At 45.4% G+C, this 21,288-nt stretch overlaps 1 protein-coding gene across 1 annotated transcript in view; it reads left to right on the forward strand.

Moving 5' to 3' along the window:
• The first annotated feature begins 1,056 nt into the window (after nt 1-1,056).
• grin3ba (glutamate receptor, ionotropic, N-methyl-D-aspartate 3Ba) overlaps nt 1,057-21,288 on the forward strand; it is an 81,326-nt gene continuing 61,094 nt past the window's right edge. Inside the window, exon 1 of the mRNA XM_086127750.1 lies at nt 1,057-1,907. Coding sequence (XP_085983876.1) covers nt 1,341-1,907 — 567 coding nt within the window. The 5' untranslated portion in view covers nt 1,057-1,340. The remainder of the gene's footprint in view (nt 1,908-21,288) is intronic.

Consider the following 21,288-nt stretch of genomic DNA (forward strand, 5'->3'; position numbering starts at 1 on the left):
CTGTGCTAACGAGAGCGTCAAAGTTGTGCGATACAACCACCGCCAACATCACGACGCTCGTCGCCTTTGCGACACCGACGTCGGTGTGGGCGCTTCACGTACGCTACGAATGTGTCGGGATATTGATACATTAAACGCACAAGTGAAATGAAAACAAAAGATGAGACCAACTCATTCAAGAGAAAGCCTTTTTATGGATGTAAAGCATTTTTCTCAATAAGCCACATCCATCAAATCAAAACTACGGGGGCGAACATTCAAAAATTTGGAGTGGTTGAAGTGGGCATAAGTAGAAATGACATTTTTTGTGACGATTGATCGCAATTTTTGGACACCAAAGTGACGTTGAGCTTTTTCTATGGAGAGGAAAACGCTTAGCGTCCACAAAAGAATTGGTGTAATCATTGTCATATTTCCAGACGTTGAAGTGGGCATAAGACAATGTTCACGCATATTTAGGCGGCGATTGTCCGTAGTTTTCGGACAACGCAATGCCAACAGTCTTCAAAATATCGAGGCAGTCGTTCAGATATTTTCTGAGATTGAAGTGAGCACATCTTGATTTCCACATACATTTGATATATTGTGTTCTCACGTGTAGCTTTTTTAAATTTTTATTTTTTACATGAAGTGTTTTAAACTGTCCCTCAATGACGTCATTGAATAATCGACTCACGCTTGACTTTCATCGCATTGCAGTCGACTGCAAAAAAATGTCTAGTGGAGACTTGACGACACTTTTTCCTTTTCACGTTTTAATTGTATGTCCCACAAATATCGTATTAAAACAAATCAACATTGACTGGAAGCATGACTTTACTGGGCGAACGCTGTGTTGCAATTTCCGTACAAATGGCGACTGCGTGCGGTTGTGAATGAACAAAAACCCTTCCGTTACCCACCGAATTTGCCATTAAAATTCAGGAAGGGGTAGTCTCCGTGAGAGGTTACATTATTGGCAGGAGGGAGGACACACACACACACACGCACACACGCGCGCGCGCACGCGCGCGCGCGCGCACGCACGCACGCACGTACGCAGCTGGTGTACCTGACTCCATCAGACAGACCCGGGCTAGTCCGAGCTTCGAGCTGCTGGTCTTTTGTTTTGTTTTTTTTTAGAGGGGGTGGGGGGAGTGTGTTGATTTGAAGAACTTTACGGAGGTGAGACGCGGGATGAGCGAGAGTGTGGAAGAATAACTAAATCGGTCGAAATTGGTGAGGAAAAAGGAGCAGCATCAAGTCCCGGTGAAGCGGTGGAGCCGAGAGCCAAGGGGGAGCTATGCCATCTCCCGCAGAGCGGAGCCCAGTCCTCCTGCGTCGCGTGTCGGAGCTGCAGCATGGTGCCCCTCTCCGGACCCTGGACCCGCCGCCTCGCCCCCGGGAGAGCCCCTCGCCCCTTCCTCCTGCCCCCCCTGCTGCTGCTGCTGCTCGGCGCCCTCGCGTCGCCGGATCCGTGCCTGCTCCCGCCGGCCTCGTGCCACATCCTCGCCCGGATCGGACACACGGTGCGCCTCGGCGCGCTGCTGCCCGCCCGCCAGCCGGCCCGGATACAGAACGCGCTCAACCGCGCCCTAGCTAGCCTCCGGCACCAGAGCGCCGCCGCCGCCGCCGCCGCGTCGGACTCGTCCACCGCCTCCACCACCCCGGGCAGCGGCAACCCGGCGCGGAGCCTCCCGCTGCTGCCCTACAACCTGAGCCTGGAGGTGGTGGCTCGCTCCCCGGCCGGATGGGACCCGGCGTCGCTGTCCCGGTGCGCCTGCCAGGAGCTGGCGGTGCGCGGGGTGAGCGCCGTGCTCGCCTTTCCGCGCTCCAGCGAGGAGCTCGTCCAGGTGGAGTTCCTCTCCAATTTCCTGGAGACCCCCTTCATCTCCATCCTGGAGGACACGGAGCCCCTTGTCACCAAGGTGCGTGCGTCACGACACCACACGGGAAGCGTTTTATTTGCGTGCCGCTTGTTGCCGCACTTGTGCTGCAAACTGTTTATTGTTGTTGCTCTTTTTCAAGGCTGACCGTCTTCGAAGGGGGGGGGGGCACTAAATGTCAGTGAAATCAATGCGCTGCAGGAAATTGCAACACTAATTAGCACATTGAGTACATCCGAACATCAATAGTGATTTTGGTTTTTTTTAAAGCTGCGATTCGCATCCAGTCATCAGACGCTGCACAGGAAATAACCCAGTTGTTCCGAAAATAATTATTTAGCGTGAATATCACACTGCAACACTGCGAGAGTATTTTTATTGACAAACTAAGAATTCACTTGAGTTGCTTTCAAACAATTTGGACTGCAATTGCCTCCCGCGGCCACTGGAGCGGGAGGAAATGTTCTGAATGGCTCCAAACACGAGGTCCCGCCCCCTTAGCTCCAATCAGAAATGTGGGCGAGCGACTGACGTTCTCGTCAAATAAAAGTCGACTTTTTTTTAACCTGTAGCCATTTATAAAACTGAATTATAGCTTTGCCTTTCCAATCAACAGACCCGCACAAATTACATTTGTGAGTAAATTAAGGTCGATCAAACCTTTTTTTTTTTAAACTTTCGAGATCAATCTCGGTGTCCTTTCAGTGCCGGGTGAACCTGCGGGCCCCTCCACATGCATGTTTCATACCTTCACTTTGCATTGAACTCTCAAGCCCCTCCAGCAGAAGCCGCTTTTTCTTTACTGTATTTTTATTATTCCTTCAAGCTGTCTCTGCAATGTCTTGACAGTGTGTGCGTGTGTGTGTGTGTGTGTGTGTGTGTGTGTGCGCGCATGCGCGCAAGATGAGATGTTTAGTTTCCTTTCCAAGTGAATCACTGCAACAGTTGAGTTGCTGATAGATTGACACTCCCGAGTCGTGCAGCGTCTGCTTCCTGTCGCCGTGTTTGTACCAATATTTATGTGCTTGTGTGTGTGTGTGTGTGTGTGTGTGGCCTGCTCCACACGCACACAATTTATGGATAGGATCCACTATGAATGTTGAATACTTCTGAAAGCAATCCAGGAACATATATATATATATATATAAATTTTTATTCAAAATATATTTTTAATGATTATCAGATTAATCGTAATTTTACCCTGCCAAATATCTGAATCGGCATTGACAGTAAAATAAATAAATACATTGAAATCAGTCGGACCATAATTTGTTCTGGCCATTTTCATAAAATCAGTAAAAAAAATACCAATGTGCTTGCTAAAAACGTGTAATTTTTTTAAAGTCTTCCAAATATGTTCCAATATGCTGGTAGGACAACATTTCGACAATTTTATGAGTTGCAAATGCACTGGGCTCATCGGAAAAAAAAATTCTATATATTTTTGGAAATCTGTAGCTTTTTTTAGCGATCTTATCGTCTTGAATCGACGTTTGAAGATATACACCCGGTCGACATATTCCAAGGAAGAGGCGACACAAGATGACAACAAGAGGAATGAGAAGGTCTCAAGATGAGCTTTAGTCACATTTGATGTCAATGACGGTCACCGCCACGTCACGATGAGGTCGCTTGGCGAGGGCGTAAAAGCGAGCGAGCGAGAGAGGGGGAGGCGGGAGGCGGGAGGCGAGGAAAGAGACGGCAAAGGGTGAGCCGGGACACAGCTGAGCGCTTCCTCCAGCTGCAAGGAGGACTTTGAGCTCGGCGGGATTCTGGCACACAGCCACAGGGCAAAAGAAACGACCATCACTCTTTCCCTTTCTGGATGCATCAGCCTTTTTTTTTTTCTTTTTTTTTTTAGCTTTGCTTTTTTTGCAGTTTTTTTGGGGGGTGGTGGATGGTGGCAAAGTACAGCACAGCATGTCTTGCATGTCCGCTGACACAACTCGGCATTTTTCTCAGAGGGCATAGCAGTAGGTATTAATATGAAAATAACGCAGCTTTATCTGCCCAAGGGTGCAGCAATTTTGTCCGATGTCGCCCTCTGCTGTCTGCGGAAATAGATGCCAAAGTGCCTTCGGGCTCGCATTGCGAACATCACGGCATGCCTATTCTCGGGCTTTTGTCACGTAAAGAACGTAAGGCCGTGAGTATTGTTGTATTCTCGTCGATGGTGTTATGTGTTAGCGTGAAGCTAGCGAGGGTTAGTATTAAGCTAGCAAGGGCAATATTCATTGGTTGTTGGCTCCCGACACATTTTAGAGTTCTTTTTAACATCCTATTCTTTGTTTTCAAATCTTTAAATGGCATCGGTCCCCCTTACTTGTCTGAGCTCCTCCGCCGCTACACACCTGAGACTTGATTTTTAGTCGGACTGTTTTTGTGCTATGTACTGTCTTCGTTCATCTATTGTTTTCTTGTATGAATTATTTTTTTGCTTCATGTACAGCACTTTGTAAACAGCGGTGGTTGTTTTAAAGTGCTCCAGAAATACACTTGACACACTTCCGTCCGCGGGACGATGCGTTCCCGGCCTGCGAGCGCTTTATCGCTCGCTTTCTACTTAAGCTAATTAGAAGCAGTGTGTGACCCCTCACTGTAAATCTCTGCTGTCTATCTTTTGACACGGAGGACGTGCGAGTGTTAAAAAGCGAGGTGGGGGAAGGTCGAAAAAGAAAAAAAAAAACAGAGTAAGGCCTTCGAAATTCCCACTTGAGCAACGTGATGATATTTGATGTAAAAGCTCATGTAACCTCGATTCATCCTCCACCGAGTGAATGAAACCCGTTTAGAATCGACCTTCCCAGCGAGTCTGTAGCTTTAGATGAAAGAAAAAATATATATATCTTTGCAATATCGTCGCTTTGAAGCGCGGCCTCGCCGAACACCTTTTCACTTATCGCTAACATCTTTTCTGCGTGGAGCGGGAGGGCGGGAAACCTTCTTCCTGATTTGCTAAATGTGATTAAGCGAGGACGCCGCTGTGGCGTGAATTCATTTATGTTGCCACCGAGGATGTGTTTCTTTAGCGTCTCCTTCCGCCCACGCCCCCGCGCTTAATACTATTGAAATACACCCTTGGACTTCTTCACAGGGGCTTCATTTCACAGTCTTAATTCGCTATACCGCGCGTCGTATTCGCCTCGGTGGCTTGTTTGCTGCGCGCTGTTGTTTGTGCGCTACGTGGTAAATATCCTTTCAAGGAAGATGTCTTATTAATAATTCAGGCGGTGGTTTTATGAGATGAATTCTGAAATCAAAAGCGAGGAGCAGCCCCTTTCACATGGCAAAACTTTATAATTTATCTTCGCCGGATTGCTCCTCGAATAATGTTTAGTAATAAAAATTTTAATGTAGCGGAGTCGTTTTAAGTTGCAGTAACAGCGTTTGCCACAAGATGGCAAATGTTGCTCAGGAAGCCCAAGACTGTTTCTCTCCACCAGAGAAGAAGAGTGTGGCTCCTGGCAACGGACTTACATATGATTTACTATCCGGCTAGTTTGCTTGGACATGCTTGCTACAGTGAAAGACTAATTCGCCATGACAGCACGACAAAAGTACGCAAACCGTTGACAGTTCGTTTGAAGTTCATGAGGAGTTACTGAATTTGTGTCCTCCAAAAAAAACCTTCAACACGATGGCTTCACCGGACAAGCATCATGCTATGTAAGTCTTGTGATCAGAGATAATCATAGCGGCACTTAATAAAAGTGGTGTCAGGGGTCTCTTTTTTTTTTTTTCTTCTAAGCTTCCTGACAATCCTCAACATGATCATCAAACTTCCATGCCATGCTCCTCCTACATTAAATGGCGTGACAATTTAGAGCCGCCCATCTGTCTCGTATGCCCACTATCAAGGGGGGGGGGGGGTCATTTGAGAGAATTCCTTTTGAAGTGTTTGGCAAAGAATGATCCCCGGAATTCTAACATGGCCACTTCGAACCAAATTGGCAGATATCCTGTTCGATTCCAAGCACGTGTCCTTGAGACATTTTCATGCATCCTGTTATGATAGAAGTGAAACTGGTGATGGGAGAAGCGACAGTAAAACAGGCCGAAATTCAGATCTCAGTCGAATACAGTATCAGAGTGTGAAAATAATTCTTGCATTTTAGCTTGTCAGGGAGTCAGCGCCACTAGAGGGGAAATCTGATCAAACCTAATCCCAGTCAAGAGTCTTGCCGTGGCATTTTGTACCAACAGGAGGCTTTTAATTGAGAAAACCAGAAAGCAGCACCGTACAATCGTCAAAGCCCAATGTAACATATAAACTCTGTGTCACTCATGAATACAAGAGGCCGTGATTTGCTTTGCATTAAGGTGCATTTAGTACGGTGCCGCATGCGATAAAAACCGAAACGACTCCCCACCTCTGATTTAACCCGCCACCTTTCACATAGCTGCCATTTATTTAAATGCAATAATTAGGACTTTTATCATGAATCTGGGAACTACTTTCTCCCGCACGTGTGTCCCTCCATTCAGTCATTCTTTTATTCTTATTATAGGCTTTTTAATGACAGCCCTTCACTAGTAAAATTAAAATTATTGGTGGGGGTCAGGGGGTGGGGGAAAATCCCTTGAATGAAATGACATCTTAATCCGTAGACACCAGCAGAAAAAAACTCTCATGTGCGTGGTTGCATGCGTACGCGCGGTTGCAGGTCTGTGCGCGGCCGCACGCTGTTGCATATCTACACTTAACACACGCAGCGCTGTGCAATGCTATGAGTTACTAAGCCTAATGAGGCTTCACAAGCCTGCTGCCTTTCACGTTTTCTTTCGGATGATGAGGGGATTTACTCCACAGTCCAGTAAGCACCCAAGAGTTGGAAGGGGGTGGGGGGGGGTAGAGGGGGGATCCCCAAAACTCAGGCCACAGCCAGAGCCAAGTGACAGTTTACTCCAAGCTCGCCACTTAACTGCAAACAGCTCAAAGTGTGTGTGTGTGTGTTTTTCTCTCAACCCCGGCGTCGTCTTCTTTATTAGCAGCGTGGTGACAGTTTGGCGGCGTCTCGGCAGCGTTAATGGCTCTGCGCAGGGACGGCAAACAGCGTATTGTGAGCCTGTCTGAAGCCCTTAGTTCAATTTTGGGTGTTTATGCATGTTTTTTTTGTTTTGTTTTTTTGCATGGTGTCTGTGCCTTTGGTCCTTGGAGCATGTCTGAGGTCATTTCACACCAGCGTGTTGTAACGGGCTGTACTGTGGTGTTTTGTACAAAAAGTTTTTTTTGTTTTCTTTTTAGAGCAAAAGTAAACATTGAATTTATTGTTTGGCTCTGGGGTGGGCAAAATGTTGTGCTCACGGTCCATATTTATAATCAAAACAGTGTTAGGCGGGTCATCCACACTTGCTGATTTTCATGGGGTTTATTTGTTTGTCAATACGCAAATCTGTGCGAACAATACAGCATGAAAATTGAAAAAACATTTTTTTGAACAATAATAATCTACATCTTACAGTTATAAAACTAACAATAATATCGTTATCCTGAAAATGCCCTTTGTTTTTGTCTTTGTCAATTAATATCATAAATTAGCTTGTCAGAGTTCATTTTTTTCCAGTAACACACCAAACATCCATACAGCAAAGGAGGGTCAAACATTCACTTGAGAATTGTCGTTTAATTTTATACACAGTACGGTGACATTTTTGCTTGTTCATTTAAAATCTTGAACTTGACATATATGCCATGTATGAAAAAAAACCATTAAAAACTAGTCCTAAAACTAACACCAGCTAAACTAAAACCGCATTTATGAAAGCATGAAAACTAACAAATACTAACCAACCTGCGCCAAAAACAAATTGTAACTGAATTTAAAAAAAAGTCAAAACGAAATAAAAATTATCTGTCATGAAAAATCCAAAACGATTGTAACCCTGGCGCTGACGCCTTTGCCCCTACTAGCTTAGCATAGCCGTTGGCACATGACTCAAAAGTAGCGTGTCGTATCTCAACCTCTGTTCATATCCATGATTAAGATGCTCCTGAACTTGGAAGTTGATAAAGACCCACAAACGGAGTCGGCAATTGACAACGGTATTTTTACTTTATTTTAGTTTTAGCCATTATATCGTTTTGTAGTTGTTGTTTTTTTTTTTTTTACACTTTCGTGGCAGCCGGGATGCATCTGAAAATGTTACAGTGTGCCGCCTTAATTAAAAAATAAATACAATGGAATTAGTGTGAGGGATGATGGGAAGGAGAGCTGCAGGGGAAACTGCGGAATCGGGTGAAATCACCTGGAATGAGCTGGCCAGGAAATGAAGGATGTGACGATCAAAACACACAAAGTGAAAGCACAACGCGCGCAGCACACCTGGACGGAAGAATCCGTACGCCATGTGAGGAAATGAGAGGCATTAGGAAGGACTATTTGGGAGGGAGGAAATGATCACCACAGTTCGCACCAAGTTAAAGGACAGATAAGGAATCATAAGGGGAGCAATTATGGGGCTGGGAAACGAGTAAAGACCTTATCAGGTGATGGAGGAAGGGGACGACACAGAGTAGAAGGGAAAGCACGAGTCACCATCTTGACGAAAGATCACGGCGAGCCAGTCGTAATGTCGGCCGTTTTCATCCTTCTCACGGGAAGAAAACGATTCGTGCCACTGACGCTTGGGAGGAAATAGCGCCGGGGTCCTTGAAAGCACCCGAAATTGTTCGCCTCCATTGACGGTCAACCTATTTTGTCTTGAAAGTGGACACATTTATTGTTTTCCAAAAAGCCAAATATCAACCCTTTCAGAGATCTTGACAGGAAAAATAAAATAAAATGAAAATAACACTAGTAATGAAATAAATAACACTATTATAATAACCAATTATTTTTACTCTGATTGAATCTTTTTGCCATTATCCATCCATCCATTTTCCGAACCGCTTGATCCTCACTTGGGTCGCGGGGCGTGCTGGAGCCTATCCCAGCCGTCTTCGGGCAGTAGACGGGGGACACCCTGAATCGGTTGCCAGCCAATCGCAGGGCACACAGAGACGAACAACCAACCACGCTCACATTCACACCTAGGGACAATTTAGAGCGTTCAATCAGCCTGCCATGCATGTTTTTGGAATGTGGGAGGAAACCGGAGTACCCGGAGAAAACCCACGCTGGCCCGGGGAGAACATGCAAACTCCACACAGGGAGGCCGGAGCTGGAATCGAACCCGGTACCTCTGCACTGTGAAGTCGACGTGCTAACCACTGGACTACCGGGCCGCCCTTTTTGCCATTATTCCATTTTATTTGACAGGGGTGTCTAGGATGGAGATATCTATCTATCTATCAATCGATCGATCGATATATACATTTTTTGGGCGGGGGGGGGGCTCAGATAGGGCACAGGCTGCAGTAGGGTGCAATAGAATGTTATGTACTCTGCATGTACAAGTATTGATCACGTGACCAGACTGAAAAAAAAAAGAGAATGCATCCCTGGTATTGTTCAGGGGGCCGCGCAAAATGTAGAGGTGGGCCATATGCGACCCGCAGGCTGTAGTTTGGGGACCCCTAATATGAAGAGGCGGCAAAGGAAGGATTCGGGATGCGGCCATTGAAGGGATACCGCTGTTATCCAGAAAGGACGTCGTTCACGACAGCTGAAAATTATCGCAGGAATGCCGGCAAGCAGTTGGAACGTTTGGAGTTTTTTTTCTTCCATTGGGGCGATTGATTCAAATGTGCCGTTTCAAGGATTAGCGGCCGATAACCCGGCCGCTATCTACGCTTCCAGCACACATACGTCCAGGTGGACTTTGTGCTCCTTTCGCCCCCCTTTGCGTCCCACCACGATTCCCTTCCCTTCCTGACTTTGTGCAGCAGACTCGCGTGCGCCCAAGCGAGGCGCAACACGGGCGACGGTGGCCAGCTGGTACGTCGCGATAAGTGCGCCGCGCATCCGCGACTCCCTTAGGTCACAGGTCAGAGGCGAGCAGACGGGGGGAGGGGACAGGTGACGGAGACATGCGCCGGGCTGGAATTATACAGATACCGGCAGATGGCGGCGGGCCGTAAATGCCAAAAAAAGACGGGCTCGCCCCAGGGTGGGAAGGCGGGGGGGTGGGGTGGAAAGATCCAAAAAGTGAGCCATGCGGAAAGAAGAAACTCCAACAAAGGGAGGATTTGGATCCCCATATTCATACGTGCAGGCTGGGCGATTGTGGGGGTAAAAAAAAAAAAAAAAAATCATTGGGATGATTTTACTTGATATTGAAATCACGATGAACAAAAACGATTAGCCAAACATAGCATGTGGCTTAGCGTCACCGTCTCTCTTTTGCGTATTACTTATTGTTCTATTTCTAATCACCTGGGACCTCGCCTATTGTATTTGTGCCTTAGACTTAGTATGACAAGAAAAAATCTTTGAAAACTAAAATAATAGCAAATAAAAATAATAAAAATCAATCCATAGGTATGATTCTCTTGTCATAGCATGACTACTATAGCCATCTGAAGACCCTGCCACAGCCAAGTCCCCTCCCCTCCGTCCGCGGGAACATCCGTGCGTCTCACTATAGCAGATGAAAGGAGCCCCAGGCTTCGGGGACGCAAGTCTGCGACATCTGCAGCTTTTGGCAAATGTTTCTCGTGGATGTCTCGGGGTTGCGGACCTCACCGTTACTTGTGCGACAACCGAGAATCAAGGAGGAAGGATCTTGTTGATCCAATCTGTTTTCAAACACAACTGTAGCTTGATGTCCAAACACTTGTGGCATCCCATTTTTTTAACCTCTTAACCAATTCTTGAAATGTATATGGACAGACTGAACAGAAGTGGTCCAAGGACTAACCCTTGAGCAATCCCACGGCACGGCCATTCGCTCAGATTTGAAATTTCCAATGATCAGAAAATAACTTCCTTCCTCCCAGTAGGACCGGAACCATTTTAGGACCGTTCCATTTCATCCCGATGACCCACTTTGGAAAACAGTATCGCAAACATAATTTGAGATGGAACCGCAATGCATGGCTCTAAATCTCACTCAAATTGGTAAAATACTGATTTTCTTTCTGGGATAATTGATGTTAAGTGCTTAGAAGACGCCATAATTGGTGTCGATCATCGTATCTCATGGTAATTGGAGTCAACTATTTCTAAATTGTTGACTCTGCGATAAGCCGATGACACCAAAACTCTCACTTGCTAGAATCAACTTCATTACAAATGGGTCAAATTTAAAAAAAAAAAGAAAACAAAAAGGAATAGGCATTAGCGATGGACGCCTCCGATTGCCTTGTGGAGATGAACACCGACACAACTTTCAAAGCGGCGAAAATATTCAAGAGGGTTTTAAAAGAAACATTCACGGGCAAATAGCTATTCATCCACCCAGCCGTCCATTTAGTTTTTTTTTTTTTTCTGCTGCTCATTGTGATCAGGTCGTGTGTGTGAGCTGAAGCCTACTCATCGTGAAAAATCCAGTCTGATGCATGTCAAAGGCTGTAGACAGGAGGAAGCACGCAAAGAGACGCTTATGCCCGCGCGCTAGCTGAATCATACCACAATAAAGTCAACGTCCAGTCTGTGTGTCATGCCATAAAAAAAACAAACCAAAAAAAATAAATAAAATGGCTGCACCCTAAACTGCAGAGAACCTGATGGGCTTTATGAGGAAATTTACCGATACTAATGAATGGATTATCGTTTGTAAACACGATGGGATGGAGGGGTTTCTCTCTGAATGTTCTGCACTCCCTTTTCAAATCGAGCAGCGTAATGCTTCCATGCTGCTATAGCTCAACGTTTCATTGGTGATGTCATCTTTAGCTTATTTGTAACCGCAAATTCATTAACACTGACTTAACAGCGCCTCTACTGGTTGCAACTGAGCACTGGCGGCTTTGTAACAATCATACCCGAATGTAACGTTTTGGAATGGGCAATATTTTGGCTGATTTAATTTTTAAAAAATCTTTTGCTCACTCTAAATTGTCCTTAGTTGTGATTGTGAGTGTGAATGGTTGTTTGTCGATGTCAAAATGCTAAACGACAAAATATTGAAAAACATTTGCATGCTCTGCCCGACATCTTTATTGCTGTTAAGGCACCCAAAAAAAGAAGTGACTTTATCCATGATCTCTCTCTATATTTTTTAAATAAATTCGCTGGTTAATTGGTTATCGGTGTTTTACTCTGCCCAACAGCGTCATCCGTAGCGGCCGAGCCCTTGTTTTAATATGCGCAGATTGCAACAGTCGCTAGTTCAAGTTGTCTGTCACAAGTAATGCTCTGACCCACCAACCCGAAGAGGTAAAAATGTTGACATCCTTGAGGGCCGGCGTTCCGGCCCTGTGAGGACAAGATCTGATTCTGTTACCAAACACTTGCATTGCTTCTAGTCGATTTACGGTACATGAGCTAGCACTATTGATGACCAACTATGTGTTCCATAGCCACCACCCATGCGGTGGAGTCAATATGCGCCATCATGTTTACAACTCCAAATGAAGCTTGCTATCAGGCTCGACATAATGACTTGGCCACTTTGTGAGATTTAATGAGTATTAAGAAAACAGAATAATAATAGAGGCCACCCCCTGGCATCAGGCAAGAGTCAGATTTCAATCGACCTTCGCTGAGCCTTGCAATGAGCTCGGCAAGGCTCATTAAGGCCGCTGCAAATTTAAGCGCAGCACCCCTGAAGGAACTCACATGGTATCAATTCTGACGTTCCGCCTCTGGATTATCTTTGGAGTCCTCGTGTTTGTTGAAAGCATGCTTAAATCACCACCCGCAACTCCAACAAGTGATGGCAACGACGCCGGAGGCGCTCAAACATTTTGGGTCCAGGGGGCGGTAATGTTTCATCATCCAAAGAACTAATTCAACATAACGATGGCGCGCACGGCGAAAGCCGCTATCCCGCTTGATTGTTATTGAAGAAAGGGTGTTTTTTTTTTTTTGGTCCGATATTTAAGTATATATAAGTATATATAAGTTCGCCATTGACGTTGAAACGACATAGTGCCACAGTCGCTTCTAAAATATTAAATGTACTTTTTTAGAAATCAAACCAGGTGCACAACCGATTTTTAACATTGGTCATGGTGGTATTATTTGAAAATATGAGAATGTCGGGTTTGGTTTGTTTATTTAACTTTTAAATCTTTTTCAACTGATGCAACCTAATCTATTGCAAATAAATTCGCGGACCCTCACCCCTACGCAGCTCCGGTTCGCGGACGCCGAGCCACCCCAGTTTTGGGAACCACTGGCTCATCTACTGCGTTTCCTTTTTCGCTCTCTTTCTTGTGTTGCTGACCTCCACGTAGGGGGCGTCTTCCATAAATCAGAGCGGCACAGACATTCCCAGACGGACCTCTAAAACTGACAATCTGATATTCATACGTGCACCATCTCGCCGCATAGACGCAATTTATCAGCCGCGGATGCGACGCTTGCGGATGGAAAATAACATCGTGGCGGGCACCGAGAAGGAGGGCTAAAAGCAAAAGCAAAGTGCTGATGATAAATAAGAGCCAAGTGACAAAAGTGGAAGAGTTCAAGACCAAAAAAAAAAAAGGAGACGCCGTAAGTTTTACGTCTTTATTACCCTTCATGGCCGAGGACAAACTATCCTCCAGGTAGCGCTAACGCCCGTTGCACTTAATAATTCACCTTAACTCAGGTGAACTGGGGTATGTTTGTCTTTCTATTACGTCGTTTCTGTGAAACAAACAAACAAACAAAAAAGGAGAGGCTGGGGAACCGCATGAATTACTTTAATGCATCAGACAATCAGATTTATTTGACTTTGTAAGCTCTGGGAGAGAGAACGCAACAAATCAACGGGGGGAGCATTCCGCTAAACAAAGCGATATGAGTGTATTGAGCAAACAGAAGGAGAATCAATCACTTATTAAGTACGTTTCACAAGAGAGGCAAACGTGGTTTTGTTATGTGCAATAAAAGCAACAATGATTTCATATTTCAGCGCAAGCCACTGCGAGAGAATTCTTTTTTTTTTTTTCAATGACGCCCATAATGTCAGGTTGAGTTTTGGAAAAGTTGCATTTTAGGGGCAGCTCAGAATTCTACACACACCCAAGATGGAATAATAATTAAAATGGAAGAAATCGCATGCGCATACAGTCTGCGCAAAGACACGGTTAAAGCCGATGTCGCTGGCCGGCCGGATATGCAAGTGGGAGGGCTTCACCACTGTGGGTGTGGTCACAGCCAATGACGAATGATGGACAGTCAAAGCGGTCTCCTTTCTTCTTTTGGATTTGGACAATTACGGTTCTTTGATTTGATTCTGGTGCTTAAAATTCTCAATTTCCATTCTTAAAAAAGAAAAACCAAAGAGTAAGTCTTTTTCGTTTTTTTTTTTTTTAATTTTATTTGATGATCTCTTTACTGTTTCTGAACTTTACTATGAGTCACGAAATGCGTGATTTTTAACCAGAATGTTAATATCAAACGTATGAATTTTTGAGCGTCTGAGCCAAAGTTAGCCGTTAGCTCCGAATGAAATTCTGCCAGACACACTGAAATATTTGGTCAAATGTCGTCCTGGAAGAGCGAAAGCGGCGAATGGTATTAGTCTTAAGAGTCCAGGATGAGGAGTCAGAACTTGAAACTCAACATAAACCGCCAACTGAGGAACTGGCAAAACTAAAAACTCTTCAAAAGTCACAAAATCTTGGCCACAAAACAGTCACCAGAAGGCCAGGATCAAAGAAAAGCTTGAGTGGGACGTAAAAAAGTGCAAGGGAAGGAAGACAGGCGCTTGGCTGTGAAAGAGACAGAACGGAGTGCCAACCATTCACTGATTAAAGTGACGGTTGTCCTTTTTCTTTTTTTTTTTTTTTTTGCGGCAATTGTCTGAGGAAAGCCTCTTTCGTTTCCAGCCAGAGCCACAGCGGAATGCTTGGACCTGACCTTAACCCCAATCAAACACCAAATTAAAGATTGAGAACCAGGCCCTCTGCCTTCCAACACGCCGCTAAATGGGCAAAAGATCAAAACAGAGCGCTCAAAAACTGCAAGCGGCTCTCCGGTTACGGTTACTGTCGGTCTGTGCTTCGTTGGTGAGTTTCACTTTTGGCCCTGCTAGCTCTGCTATAGCTTCGAGAGACAAAACAATCAAAAAAAAAAAAGACGGATAAACCACTCACCAGAAGGACAGGATTAGAGCGAATCTCCACACAGGTGAGAAACAAACAAACAAACAAAAAAAGTCGAACCGGAAACTGCCATCCAACGTTACTATTGGATAAAAGGACAAAAATCCCTACGGACAGCCCTAAAAACATTTGAGTGGACGCTGTTGAAGGGTTAGAGTCTCTCAGATAAACACTTGAGTTTCAATTGACTCTCATGTAGCTGTTGGTCTCGCGACGAGAGTCTGAAGCGAGACTCAACAAAAACCCGGCAAAACAAAGCGCTACCTCGACACAGGTGGGAGCGCGCCAGGGAAGCCGCCAGACAGAAACTCGACCGAGAGACCGAGCGAAACTGAGCACTGCCGTCAGTGGCTGATTCAGGGTGACGAGAGGCAGATGAAGCTCATTAACTTTCAGCAAGCGTGAGCAGACACACGATTGGGAGGAACGCTTCCAAATAATCAAACGCAGCCTAATTAACCTACAAAATAGTGTTTTGGGGGCGTTTGTTTTGTTGGAAGAAAGGTGACCGGATTGTACGTCACGTGGTATTATGGACCTTGATTGTTCAAATTGTTGACTCTTTAGTCAGCCGATTTTGGTAGCAGGTGGCCAGTATCAACTTTTTTTTTTTGGTGGGTCACGATATGTCAGAAAATGATGAAATTAAACCCTCTGGACTAAAAATGGGATCCGAAATCCATATGCGAGTCAAGGCAGGTGAGCAAATAATTTGGCAATATCTCAATGTATCGCTGTCCAAGTTTTTTTTTTCCCTTCACTTTTTGGCAAGGCGAACAATTTTTGTGGCTATTTAAAGAACTTGTTCACATGAGGCCTAAAATGGCTCTCAGCCGCTGGGTTCAAAGGCACTGGCTGCCGCCCTCGCCGTTGTCACACTCAATCAGACGCTTTTGACCGCAACAGTTGCCACCCGCTGGTCGTCCGCCAAGTTTTTTTTTTCCCCAGCACGCCCGGCGCTCAGCCAGGTTTTGCCGTTTGCATTTATTGTCAATACTTTTGATTTGAAAACGTTTTTCTTGCGCTCTGCTTCTTTTCCAAAGCTGACTCGTCTTCCCTGTTGCGTTACGATGCAAATATAGGTTGGGTAGAAACACACGGTGGCAACTATTGACTTGCCTTTTAAGTCCCACAACCGCATTGCCTAGCAGAGTCGCACTTTCACTAATCTCAGACATTCTTTTTTTTCTTCTTCTTATTCGCCTGACTTGAACAAGATATCACGGACAAGTTGGAAAGATTGCCAGCGGTGCACTTAACGGATGATATTCTGAGGCGGTAGCTTCGCTTTTAGAAAAGCCACATAACGAATGGATCCTTTCACTACCTGCGCGCTGTAATCTTTACAAGTACACCTTGGGCTTTGATAGCACGGCAAAATGTATGGGTTCAGCACCTACGAGGGGTCGAACTGATTAGTTGACATGTCGACTTCACCGCTCCACTATGACCGGTACAGCTTGAGATCGATGAATTGCCAGTCAAAAGAATGCTGAATGTTATGCTAGCAAAAAGTCACTGGCTAATGCTAGCGAATGAGTTTTTGGTTGTGTCGACTGGACTGTCCAAAGTGCTTGTCTTTTGTATGACGAGGATCCGTTTCTGGACGCACACGCACATCAAGATGATGTCTCAGATTTTGGGGGTGCTTTTATTCTTTTCAGGGGGGACTCAGCATCTGCAAAAATGGGCTAGATCCGCCTCTGCGTGCTAACCTCCCATTATGCCGTGTTTTTCTTCCTCTTAAAGTTTGTCATTACTTGGCTGTTGTTTGAGTTCAATAGCTCCCAAGTCTCTCTTTTTTTCCTTCCCCAAAACATCTCTGATGCTGCTTGACAGCGAGGTCGATGGCCAAGTCTCCGGGATGCAAACCCAAATCGATTGACTAACTATACCCCGAAAGCTCAGCGTCGTGAGGCCATGAAAAATTTGACTAGGTTCTGCATTCGTTTAATTGTTCCCAACGTGTCTTTTGAGCCGCTCTTCCATCTGTCGCACGCTTAAATGTGTCACCGACGTCTGTTGGTTGTGGGTCATGCAGTGCGAGCTCGCGCTGGTCAGTTCTAATTCCTTCGCTGGCACTTTAAAGGATGAAATATTGATCCCGGCTAGGACAACTTATTTTCCTGCTTTGCGCAAATCACCTTGGGATTGACAAGGGGTCCCCGAGACCAGTCACTGTCCATTTCCATTGACCGCGACTTCATCAGGCGCCGCTCAATGTCCTTCTTCTGCTCTCCAGGTGAGCATTTATGAGCAGACAGGGAGGGCTGATTAAACCCCAAAAAGTTTTTTTAACTGTTAATTACATGCAATGCTGGTTTTGATAGCTTGCCCCCCCCCCTGCCTAAAAAAAGAAAAAAAACTCCTCCTCTGCTCGCACTGTAGTTTTACTATTTTAAATTGCACGTTACTTCCAAAAGAAACTTAAAGGCAAGGCCAAATAGCATCTATTTTACAAAATAGCTCTTTAAGCAATGGGTCAAACACAAATGGTGCAGCAACACACATAGACTTTTAAAATAATGATATCATCATTGGATGTTTCGAATTTTGCCTCTTTAAATTACATGATTTGCAGTTCTGTAGCAGTTGGATGAATATTCTGCTTGTCCGAGTAAATTTGTCATCGTTGTGAATGCTCTCTGGTTCCGGTTCTGTTTTATGTCTCCAAAATATCAGTCCATCAAAACCTCAACCAAGATTGACTTTCCCTTGCTCTTTTTACGGCTTTTTCATGTCAAGGCATTCTCAGTTGGGATTGAAAAAAGTAGCGAGCCGGATAACCGATACCGTTTTTTGTAAGTACAGATACTTGAAACATCTCCTCAGGTAGAATGAAGTATTTGTATTGTGTTTCTTTCCACCCTTGTGAACAGTGGATGCACCCCCCCCCCACCCCACAAACAAACCGCAAACCTAATGATGCTGCTGTATTTTTGTTTTTTCTTATGATTGCATGTCTGAGATTGAGCGAGCCTAAGTGATTAGTTTTGCCGCGGCGCACGCTACCCGCATGGAGGCTTATTATCAGCTGGGAGGGAGGGGAGGCGTACACGGGAGTTTCCAGGCATTCAGTCCTCAGGCTATTTCATTACGAAGGCGGTGGGGCCCCTTGAGGGCACGACTCCGTGCTGCCACACACACACACACACACACACACACACACACGCAAACAACGGCCGCTCGCTATCAAGGTCGGCTGAGTGGCCCTGATTGATCGGAAGCTCTTCTAGATGGCTGTGAAAAGACAAAAAGGCGGGCCCGGGAGAGAGAGGGGAGCCGGAGTGGCGGGGCGGCATGAAAGAGGGTCCACGCATGACGATTTTTAACATCATAAGCAGTTTTATAAGAATGAGGGACGGTACACGTGATGAGGAAACAATCAGCATGTGTGTACTTAGTGATTTTCTCATGCCCCAACTTCGTCTCGCCCCAACTTTGTTTTGACCACACGCAAAGATTCGCCATCGTAGACATTGAAAAGGTTTAACATTTATAATCGTCGGCCCCTGACCTTTGTCAGAGCGGGAAGGAAACGCACCACACACCACAGGATAATCTATCAGCTATAATCGAGCCTTTGCAGACGTTGATCGAAAGTTAGGGAAAATACAAACAATGTCTCAGATTATCTTATGTGTTTAAGATTCTCCACTTTATTGAGCTGCAGCCCACGCGACTAAACAGAAGAAATCGAATGGATGATCGGGGCTTATATACACGCGGTGGCCATCAGAGGAAGCGTGAACGCACCCGCCATCAACTTATTGACGTGATTGAGATCCACAAAACGGAATCCGGATCGCGTCACCACTCAAATTTTGCTGGGTTATCGGTATTGGTTCTCCTTCCGCTTTACTCGGCACGGCAAAACCGTCCGCATAATGACCCACAAGGTGCACGCGGGGACAACCGCGACAAAAGAGAAAACGCACTTAGCCATATAGGGTTGTCGCGGCCGCCTCGTGTAGCAGGGGAAGCATTTGCATAAGTAGGTATTAAACCACGAGCCAGTGGACAGCAACGATGGCTAAAGTAGATAAGGCGGCCATTCTCCCCCGCCCGTATCCGCCGAGCAAAGACGCCGGCTGTTTATTGCTTTCGACTAAGATTAAAACTTCCTCTGCATTGTTAAGCACGGCGAGACTTTGCCCACACATACCTCGACGGGTAGCAGGAGACCCGCAAGCTCCTCCGGTTTGTTTGTTTCTTGTACCGACTCAAGCGTTTCAAGCCGCGGTCCAGTGGTGTCGGCGCCGTTTCCCTCGATGACAGACATGAGATGATTTTTGCAGTGGGGAAACGTTTGTGAGTTGCCCAAAGCCTGATATGCAAAAATGACCAAAGTACAGTTGACATCAATGATCCTTAGCAGACATTTGGCAAGAGAAGTTGGGTCCACGCTGGATTGGTCGCCCATCAAATATGAGGCACAAATAGACAAGTGCAGTGGTACCTCTAATTATGAAATTTAAAGTTTCTGGAAGAAATTTCCGAATTAGAACAATTTGAAAGCCAAGACGCGTTTTTCATGTAAATGGCCTAATCCGTTCCAAGACCCCCCAAAATTCAGACAGAAATGTTTCCTAATGCACAAAAATGCATCAAAATATGTAACAAATACACGTTACAATTAGATTATTGCACAATAAATGAGAGTTGTGCATAATGTAAAGAATAGATTTTTGTCGATTTTTAACAATATTTTGAAAATGTCCAAGGCAAACGTCAACCGAGTGAGCGATTGCCAAACTGGTGAACACTTTTTCTGGCTGATTCACATTTACGTAAAACTATCGGAACATCTCATGGGCGAATGACGAGGACGCTGCATCGACACATATCTATCCATTTATCTTTCTACACACATACTGTAGACACATTCGGTAGAGCTCCTTCTTAGCCAATGGGATGCCAGGATGATGCTCGGTAGTAGCCAATGGCAGAGCAGCTACAAGTATGTTGCCTTCAGGAAACTCTGAGCTGCGAGTAGCGGACCGTACTGTATTTTTACCTTTGGTATCTTGAAATTTCTTTCGTAACAAGAGGCGATATTTTCCTGCTGAGGCGTTTTGTAACTTGAACATTTCGTATGAAAAGACGTTCGTAAGTCGAGGTACCACTGTATTCTGATAATCACACACAAAGACTCTGTCCCACCATCGATCTGCAAAAGAGATTTTCCGAGGAGGAAATCTCGTGTGATCACGTGATTCCCCCCAAAAACAAAAAAGAACCGTCACTTTCAGTTCTTCCTGCTAAGGTCTGAGCTAATCAGTGCAATTATCGGCTGTGCATTTCTAAAAAAACAACAACAACCAAAAACGCTGTTTGTATGGACGCAGCCTTTCCATTTCGATCGCCCACACGGTCAACCTTCATTTTTGGGCAAAAGCAGACATCAGCTGTCAACTTCTCCTCACTTCAAGTCACGGCGTGACAATTTTTCAATTATCCCTTCCTCCACTTGTGAGGGGGTTTTTTTTCCAGGGATGGGGCAGATCATGGAAAAGGAGGGTAAGGATTAAAAGTTGACAGAGAGATTCCGCAGTGAAAGTGTTCCAACGCGTCATCTTTCATTTTAATGTCTTCTTTCAAGTGTCCTTGAAACCCGCATTTACTCTGATCATCCACTTTAATTCTAGCCGCAGGCTGTGATACCTTTTAAGTGCCTCGTCGTTCGCCCGCACCCCCGTGCTCTCTGTCCTGTCAGACTTTTAACCACGTCGGCCGCGCGCTCGCGTCTGATTACAACCGGCGTTGCGTCGCCGCACGGCCGCAAACGCAGGCATCATTTTCGGTGCTGTGGCGTTTACGGCCTAAAACGTTTTTATTCTCCAAGCGTTTCCCAATGAATCAATTAATTCGTGTGGGTTTTTGTCCACGAGCAAACATTTCTTCTGCGTTATTGTGATTCATCTACCGTGCTCCGGGCCCGCCGTGGTCAGTACGGGGTGGGAATTGCCGAGACCTCACAGTGATCATAAAAGACGCATTGTGATTACTTGGGCAACACGTCAATAATCACGTTACGCACCTTAGCTTTAAGGCACTACTGTGAGGGAAGAAAACACCAACTACTGGATATCGGGGCTGCTGATGTGGAGGCAAAACATGGAGGACCCAAATGCAGGGAAGCAGGGCAGTAACATCGGAGTACAGAAGTCTCCAAAAAATAGATATTTTCAAAAATCAAAAAGCAAACAAGGTATGCAATAGTATCAAAACACGAAATCAGCCAAGTTAAAAAAAAAACCCCAATAACAAAACAAACAAAAAGAA

Source organism: Hippocampus guttulatus, chromosome 13 (genome assembly GCF_054856545.1).
Source record: "Hippocampus guttulatus isolate MCC_2025c chromosome 13, RoL_Hgut_1.0, whole genome shotgun sequence".
NCBI lineage: Eukaryota > Metazoa > Chordata > Actinopteri > Syngnathiformes > Syngnathidae > Hippocampus > Hippocampus guttulatus.